This window comes from Falco naumanni, chromosome 25 (genome assembly GCF_017639655.2).
Source record: "Falco naumanni isolate bFalNau1 chromosome 25, bFalNau1.pat, whole genome shotgun sequence".
Lineage (NCBI taxonomy): Eukaryota > Metazoa > Chordata > Aves > Falconiformes > Falconidae > Falco > Falco naumanni.
The window spans coordinates 250162-257386 of NC_054078.1; the positions used below are offsets into that span (position 1 = coordinate 250162).

General features: G+C 69.5%; 3 protein-coding genes across 4 annotated transcripts; 1 reads left to right on the forward strand and 2 right to left on the reverse strand.

Moving 5' to 3' along the window:
• The first annotated feature begins 292 nt into the window (after nt 1–292).
• Nucleotides 293–1212, forward strand: NFKBIB (NFKB inhibitor beta). The gene is given in 5 exon segments (XM_040578219.1): nt 293–313; nt 484–639; nt 736–894; nt 896–982; nt 1165–1212. Coding segments are annotated over 5 exon segments (471 nt in total).
• Nucleotides 1213–1543: 331 nt separating this feature from the next.
• Nucleotides 1544–5791, reverse strand: SARS2 (seryl-tRNA synthetase 2, mitochondrial). Of its 2 annotated transcripts, none has more exons than XM_040578247.1 (16): nt 5543–5791; nt 4923–5018; nt 4709–4738; nt 4460–4600; nt 4317–4371; nt 3944–4011; nt 3729–3834; nt 3573–3620; nt 3363–3467; nt 3217–3262; nt 2969–3056; nt 2769–2881; nt 2575–2668; nt 2214–2306; nt 1999–2064; nt 1544–1904 (listed from the first exon to the last, which is right to left on the reverse strand). In XM_040578247.1, the coding sequence occupies exons 1-16, from the start codon at nt 5774–5776 to the stop codon at nt 1701–1703; spliced, it is 1587 nt and encodes a 528-aa protein (XP_040434181.1). In that variant the 5' UTR covers nt 5777–5791; the 3' UTR covers nt 1544–1700. The 2 variants fall into 2 exon arrangements, with proteins under 2 accessions (XP_040434181.1, XP_040434180.1); XM_040578246.1 differs by having other exon boundaries at nt 1546–1904; nt 3363–3471; nt 3948–4011.
• Nucleotides 5792–6347: 556 nt separating this feature from the next.
• Nucleotides 6348–7205, reverse strand: MRPS12 (mitochondrial ribosomal protein S12). Its single transcript, XM_040578231.1, has 3 exons — nt 7135–7205; nt 6968–7025; nt 6348–6891 (listed from the first exon to the last, which is right to left on the reverse strand). Exons 2-3 carry the CDS (start codon nt 7014–7016, stop codon nt 6485–6487), a joined length of 456 nt encoding a protein of 151 aa, XP_040434165.1. The 5' UTR covers nt 7017–7025; nt 7135–7205; the 3' UTR covers nt 6348–6484.
• Between the last annotated feature and the right edge of the window lie 20 nt (nt 7206–7225).

Here is a 7225-nt window from a genome sequence, read left to right on the forward strand (position 1 = left end):
GGGGGGTGGGTGGGAGTCCCTCTGTGGGGCTGTGAGGGGGTCTTCTGGGGAGGGGGGGCTCCCTCTGTGGGGTTCCCCTGTGGAGCTGGGGGGATCTTTTGGAGGTCCCTCTGTGGGGCTGGGGGGGGGGTATCCCTTGGGGGGCTGGGGGTGTCCTGCTGGGGGGGTATCCCTCCATGGGGTCCTGCTATGGGGGCAGGGGGTCCTCCTGTGGGGCTGGGGGGGGGGGGCCATCCCTTGGGGGGCTGGGGGTGTCCTGCTGGGGGGGGGTATCCCTCCATGGGGTCCTGCTATGGGGGCAGGGGGTCCTCCTGTGGGGCTGGGGGGGGGGGGGGGGGGGGCATCCCTTGGGGGGGCTGGGGGTGTCCTGCTGGGGGGGGGTATCCCTCCATGGGGCCCTGCTATGGGGGCAGGGGGTCCCTCTGTGGGGCTGGGGAGGGGTGTGTGTGTCCTGCTGGGTGTGCGCTCCCCCATGGGGCTTAGGGGGTAGTTCCCCACAGCCCCCCCCCCCATCTCCCACCCCCCCCCCAACCCCCCCCCCCCCCCCCAGGTTACACCCCCCTCCACGTCGCCGTCCTGCGCAAAGACCTGGAGATGGTGGAGCTGCTGCTCAGCGCTGGAGCCGACCTCAACAAGGCGGTGAGCGCCGCGCTGGGGGGAGGGGAACACGTGGAGAGGGGTCAGCGTGCCGCAGCTGACGCCCCCCACCCCAATTTTATTACCCTCCCCCCCCAGGAGCCCAGCTGCGGCCGCAGCCCCCTGCACCTGGCGGTGGAGGCGCAGAGCCCCGAGGTGGCCGAGTGCCTCTTACGCGCCGGCGCAGACCCCGCGGCCCGCATGTACGTGGGGTACACCCCCCTGTACAGCGCCCGCCACCGCCCGGACCCCCGCCTCCCCCCAGCTGCTGCGCCGCTTCGGGGCTCAGGACCCCCCCGGCGACTCTGACGACAGCCCCGACGAGGGGGAGGGGGACAACAGTGACGTAAGTGCCCCCCCCCCCCCCCCCCCAGCCCCCCCGCACACGCTGCACACTCCAAAATCCCCTCCCTGCCCCCCCCAATTCCCTTTACCACCTCAAAGGACCCCCCCTCTCGAAGCCCCCCCCCCCCCCCCCCCATAATTCGAAGCGGGCTGAGCGCCGCCTGTTTCCCCCCCCCCCCACAGGAGGAATACGACGATATCGTCATCAACAGCGGGCGCTGCGTGGACTGACCCCCCCCCCCCCCGAAATCCCCCCTATTTATCCGGGGGCTCCTGCTGCTGTTGGCTGGACTTTTGGGGAGCCCCCCCACCAAATTCCCCCTCCCTGACCCCTCGGCCTCCCCCCCCCCTCCCCCCCAATTCTTGGTTGTAGCGTAGAGGATTTATATCGGTTGTTGTAAAATAAAGAGGCGTGCTGCCCCCTCCCCCCCCCCCGCCAGCCCCCTCCTCATTTTCCTCCTGGTGTGAGGCACTGGGGAGGGGGTCACAGCCCCCCCCCCCCCCATTTCCCAGTGTCCTCTGTGGGTGCTGTACATGTGTGTGCAAGCGCACATACGTGTGTCCACAGCTGGGGGGAAGGTGTTTATTGGGGGGGGGGCACACATGTCCCTGTGACCACGCGTGTCCCCGTGACACACATGTTGTATGTCCACGTCTCCAGCCCAGGGGACAGCCAGCTTCTCGCAGCATCCAGTGTCCTGTCGGGGGCAGGGACCACCTTAGGGCTCCCCCTCCCCCCCCCCCCCGGGTTGGGGTGCAGCTGGGGGGGGCTCCCCCCGGTTCGGGGAGGGGCTCAGGGTCCCTCGGGCCCCCCCCCCAGGCTGGTTGGGGCTGATGTACCGCAGCAGCGGGGCTGGGGGCCGGGTGAGCACGGTTTGACCGATGAGGGGCTGCAGGGCGGGGGGCACACGGACACTGCCGTCCTGGGGAGGGGGGGGCGCAGGAGGGTGAGCCCCCTCCTCCAGCACCCCCCTAGCACCCTGGGGTGCCCCCAAACCCCCCCCCCACCCCACGCACCGGTAGCTGGTTGCACTCCAGGAGGGCGATGAGCATTCGGGAGACGGCGCAGGCGGTGCCGTTCACCTGTGGGGACCATGGGGGGGGTTAAAATGAGGGGGGGGTGGAGGGGGTTTGGGGACACCACCACCCCCCCCCCGGGATTTGGGGAGGGGTAGAGAGCTTTGGGGACCCCCTCCGGGGGGGATCTTTCACCCCCCCCCCCCTGCACTCACCGTGTGTGCGTGGCGCAGCCGCCTGGCGCTGTCGCTGTACATGATGTTCAGCCGCCGGCTCTGGTAGTCGGTGCAGTTGGAGGCGCTGGAAATCTGGAAGGGGGGGAGGGGGGGGGGGGGCACAGGCATTTGGGGACCCCCCCCCACTCACCCACCCAGGTCTGATAATGGGGATTTTCCCTCCAGCTGGACTCCAGGGACCCCCAAAATAGGGGGTTCACCCTCCCAATTCCCCAGAGAACTCAACTCCGGGGCTCTGCCCGTGGGTTCCTGCTGCAGCCCGTAATGAGGGGGGGGGTCCTGCACCCCTTCCCGGGGGGGGGATTTCCCCGCCACCCCCCCCCCCCCCAGTTGCTCTCACCTCCCCGTATTTCCCCCGGCCGGGCATCCAGGCTTCGATATCAAACTTGCGGTAAGCGGGGAGCCCCAGCTCCTCGGTGGGCATATCCAGGACACTGGGGAGGTGGGAGGGGGGGGCTGTCAGTGGGCGGGGGGAGGGACAGGGACACATGGGGGGGGGCGGGGGGACACGGGGACGCCCCCTCCCCCCCTCACCGGTAGTGCAAGCCCAGCTCGGAGAAGATTTCCTTCTGCAGAGCCACGAACTCGGCCAGCAGCGCTTCGCTCTCGGCCCCGCTCTCTGCCGCCGTCACCCCGAACATTTCCACCTGGGGGGGGGGGGGGGGGGGCACACATGGGTGGGGGGGGTGATGTGGCCCCCCCCCCCCCCCCCCCCCTCCCAGTTCTCCCAGTACCTTGGTGAACTGGTGGACACGGTAGAGCCCCCACGGTTCCCGTCCTGTGTCAGTTTCAGCCCGGTAGCAGGTGCTGGAGCAGACAATCCTGCCGGGGCGGGGGATGTGAGGACCCCCGCCCCCCCCCCCTCCCCTCAATTCCAGGACCCCTCCCCCCGCCCCAGATTCCACAACGCCCCTCAAGGGGGTCATCCCTCCCCCACCCCCAAGCAGGTAACAGGGTGGGGGGCACTCTGAGGACCCCATACCTGAGGGGCAGGTCCTCCAGCCGCACAGCATGGTCCATGAAGTACCCTGGGGGGAGACGACAAAGGAGGGATGGGCTTGGGGGGGGGGGGGGAGGGGAAAATGGGGCTTCTGGAGCCCCCAACCCCCAAATCCCATTTTTCCTCACCTGCAATCCCCACCTCGGAGGTCCCAGCCAGGCAGAGATCCTCGAAGCGCGAGGGGTCGATGGTGTAGATGGGGGAGGGGGTGGCATTGGGCTGCATCCCGCAGCCTTCCTGGTGGGAAAGGGTGGGGGGGGGTGTCACTGGGGTGGGGGGGGGGGTCACTGGGGTGGGGGGGGGGGTATAGGGACGGCGGGAGGGGGGGCAACACTCACAAAAACGGCGCCTCGCAGCAGGTCGGGGACTGTCATGGGTAGGAAACCCTGGGAGGAAAAAGGGGGGGGTCATGGGGGGGAGGGGGAGAAACCCTGGGAGGAAAAAGGGGGGGTCATGGGGGGGGGGAGGGGAACCCCCGGACCCCCCCCCAATACCTTGGAGAGCAGCTTGGTCATGGCGAAGCGCACGAGCGCGTGCTGCAGCAGCGCCCCGGCCCCGCACAGGTAGTAGGAGCGATGGCCCGAGACATGCGACAGGCGCCTGCATCACGAGGAGGGGGGACGGACACGTGTGTCACGGGGGGGGACACACACACGTGTGTGACACGCGTGTGGCACCCACCCAGCCCCCCCCACCCATGGGTGCTCACCCACCGCTGGCGGATGATGTCCAGGCTCTCACCCAGCTCCAGGTGTCCCTTGGGCTTGAAGGTAAAGGCTGCGGGGGAGGGAGGGGTGGGAGCCTTCCTCACCCCGGGACCCCTCTCTTTCCCCCCCCCAGAGCCTTCCTCACCCCGGGGACCCTCCTCTTCCTCCCCTGCAGCACCTTCGTCACCCCTGGACTCCCCTCTTCCCCCCCCTGGCCCTCCAGCCCCTTCGTCACCCCGAGGACCCTCCTCGACCCCTCCTCACCCCCAGACCACCCTCCTCCTCACCCCCCCCATTAACCCTCATCACTTGGACGCACCCTCCTCCTCCTCCTCCCCTCACCTCAAGCCCCCCCTGACCCACCCGCCCCCATACCTGGCTTCTCTCCCACCACCTCCACCACACGAGCCTGGCTTTCATCCCCAACGGGCTGGGGGAAAAGGGGGGAATCAGGGGGTGGGTGGGGGGCACCGAGCCCCTCCCCCCTTCGCTGCTGTGCCCCCCATCCCCCCCCTCACCGCCTCAGGGTGGGTGCGGTTGGGGAGCTGCAGGGCTTGGATGTAGAATTGCTCGTCCAGGGCGGCCTCCTCAGCCAGCAGCTGCTGCAGCTCCAGCCGGATCTGGCGGCCTTGGGCCCGCAGCGACAGGTAGGCGGGGAGCTGGGGGAGGAGGGGGTGTGGGGGGGGAGCATGGGGGGCACACCCCCCCATCCCCGTGCCAGAATACCCCTGCCTGGGGGAGGAGATCCCCCTCCCCAAGGTCCCTACCGCCTCCGCTGTCTCCTTGTCGTGGGCTGCCTGCAGGAGGAGAGGGGGGATGGGTGGGTGGGGGGGGTCTGGTGAGGGAGGAGGGAGGAAGAGGGGGGGTCCTGGGGCAGGGAAGGCTTTGGGGGGAAAAAGGGTGGTCCCCAGGGTGAGGAAGAGGGGGGTCTCGAGGTGAGGAAGGCTTTGGCGAGGGAAAAGGGGGGGGGGGGGGTCCCACCAGGAGGGCGCGCACACCCTGGGCCACCTGGTCCTTCTCAGCCTGCAGGCGGGCGATGCTGGCCCGCACCTCCCCCAGCCGCGCCCAGCTCCGAACCTGGGGGGGGGGGAGGGGAGGGGGGGAGGGGCCGGGGACACGCCCTCAGACCCAACCCACCTGAGGCCACACCCCAAAAAGTTAGACCCCGCCCCCCAAACTAAGGACATGCTCCCTGTGAAAACTCCCCACCCCTACACCCCTCCCAGATCCCCCCCCCCGAGACAAGCCCCGCCCCCCAAGGACCCCACCCACACAGGTGACCCCCACCTGCTACCCCGCCCCTCCCAGATAAACCCGCCCCCAGCCAGACCACCCTCTCCCAACCCCCTCCCCTCCCAGCCAGGCCTCTCACAGCCCCCAGGCCCCGCCCCTCCTCAGATTGACCCGCCCCCTCTCCGGCCAGGCCCCACCCCCGCAGAGGCTCCTTCCCCCCGACGCTCTGCCCGCCCAGGCCCTCCCCTCCCAGACACGCCCTCTCCCCAGATTTACCCGCCCCCTTTCCAACTAGACCCCGCCCCCCAGGCTCTGACCCCGCCCCTCCCCGCATGACCCGCCCTCCCGGGGCCCCCTCCCCTGCTCACGATGCCGCCGAGGTCGCTCCCCCGCAGGGCCCCGCGCCTCCGCTCCACCTCCCGCTCGCTCAGCGCCGCCACGTCCAGCTGCGGCCGCGCGCTCCGCCCCTCGCGCACGTGCTCGTACAGTCGGCTCCGCGCCGCCCCTCCCCCCCCCGGTGCCCCTCCCCCCGCCCCGGCGCCCCCGCTCGCCGCCCTCCGCCAGCCCCGAACCGCCGCCCCTACTGCTCTGCGCGCCGCCATCTTGCCCGCCACAGCGCGGCGCCGGGCCGGAAGGGGCGGGGCAGTTGCCGGAAGGGGCGGGGTCAGAGGAAGACCACGCCTCCTCCCGGCACCTGACTTCCCCTGCGGCCTCCTAGTGTCCCCAGCGCCCCCGCAGGCCCCATTAGTGTCTCCCGTACCCCCGTTTCCCTCCCCAGTGCCTCCCCAGGCCCCTTCCCAGAGCCCTCAGCCCCCCCCCCAGCGTCCCCAGAACCCCCCGAGCCCTCAGATCCCCCAGTGTTTCTAGTGCCACCCCAGGCACATTCCCCAATACCCCCCAGATCTCCCTAGGCCCCTTCACAGTGTCCCCAGTACCCACCCAGGCAACTTCTAAGTGCCTCAAGACACCACCCCCCCCCCCCCCCAGCATCCCCAGACACCCCCCAGCCCCTTCCCAGTGCCTCCAGCCCCCTCAGCATTCCCCCCAGACACTTCCCAGTGCCTCCAGGCCCCCCTTAGCATCCCCACTACTGCCGCAGCCCCCTTCCCAGTACTCTCAGACCCCCTCCCCACTCTTCCCAGTACCCTCCACACCACTCTGCAACACACCCCACACAGCATCAACCTTTAATGGCCGCTGCGAAATAACAACACGTCCCTGCTCCACCCCAAGGTGGGCAGGTATGAGGGGAGACCCACACACAGCATCTCCATGCGCACAGAGGGTTCCGTGTCCTCATCCCACTCTCCTTATTTCTTCTTCTGGACGTGGGCGCAGTCATACTTGCCACGAATGATGGTGAGCTTCACCCCCGGCAAGTCCTGAGTGCGGCCGCCCTGGACCAGCACGACGTGGTGCTCCTGCAGATTGTGGCCCTCGCCGGGGATGAAGGCCACCACCTCCTTCCCGTTGCTCAGCCGTACCCGGGCGCATTTACGGTTAGCCGAATTGGGTTTCTTAGGTTTGCGGATCAAATTCTTAATTACCACTCCTTTAATCTGAGGGCGGCCGAAGGTGGCTCCCAGCTTGGGAGGAGGGGGTTTGGGGCGGCCTTGTCGGTGCATCTGGTTCAAGGTGGCCATGGCGGCAGACTGCTGGGGGTACAGGGGTACTGGCTGCTTCCCGAGCAGGGAAGCGGGCGGGAGAGCCCCGGTAGCTGCGGAGGAGGAGACAGAGAGGGGTGAGCGGCCCGAGGGGCAGCGGGCAGGACGGGGAGCGGGGAGGATACGCACCGCAGCCGCGCAGCGAGGCCGCGGCCTTCAGCAGAGCGCGGAGCGGCATCGCCCGGGCCTAGAAGTGGGGAAACCAGCCGGTTAGCGCTGTCGGGAGGGCAGCGGCCGCATCCCCGCACCGGAGACCAGCGAGACGCAGGCAGCCGGTGACCGGCCGCCTCACTCACCTCACAGCGCCGCCATGTTAGCGCCCTGCCAGCCCCTTCTTCCCGCCTTCCCGCGGATTGGGCAGAGCTCACGTCAATCTGCCGATCTCCG

What these genes read in the sequence shown, in the direction of transcription:
- MRPS12 (XM_040578231.1), bottom strand. Translation starts at nt 7,016, where the DNA reads ATGCCGCTCCGCGCTCTGCTGAAGGCCGCGGCCTCGCTGCGCGGCTGC. An exon ending in GGCCTCGCTGCGCGGCTGCG is followed by an intron (nt 6,892 to 6,967) that starts GTGCGTATCCTC and finishes CCTCCTCCGCAG; the next exon opens with CTACCGGGGCTCTCCCGCCC.
- SARS2 (XM_040578247.1), bottom strand. Translation starts at nt 5,776, where the DNA reads ATGGCGGCGCGCAGAGCAGTAGGGGCGGCGGTTCGGGGCTGGCGGAGG. An exon ending in ACAAGGAGACAGCGGAGGCG is followed by an intron (nt 4,601 to 4,708) that starts GTAGGGACCTTG and finishes CTCCTCCCCCAG; the next exon opens with CTCCCCGCCTACCTGTCGCT. An exon ending in GCCGGGGGAAATACGGGGAG is followed by an intron (nt 2,307 to 2,574) that starts GTGAGAGCAACT and finishes CCCCCCTTCCAG; the next exon opens with ATTTCCAGCGCCTCCAACTG.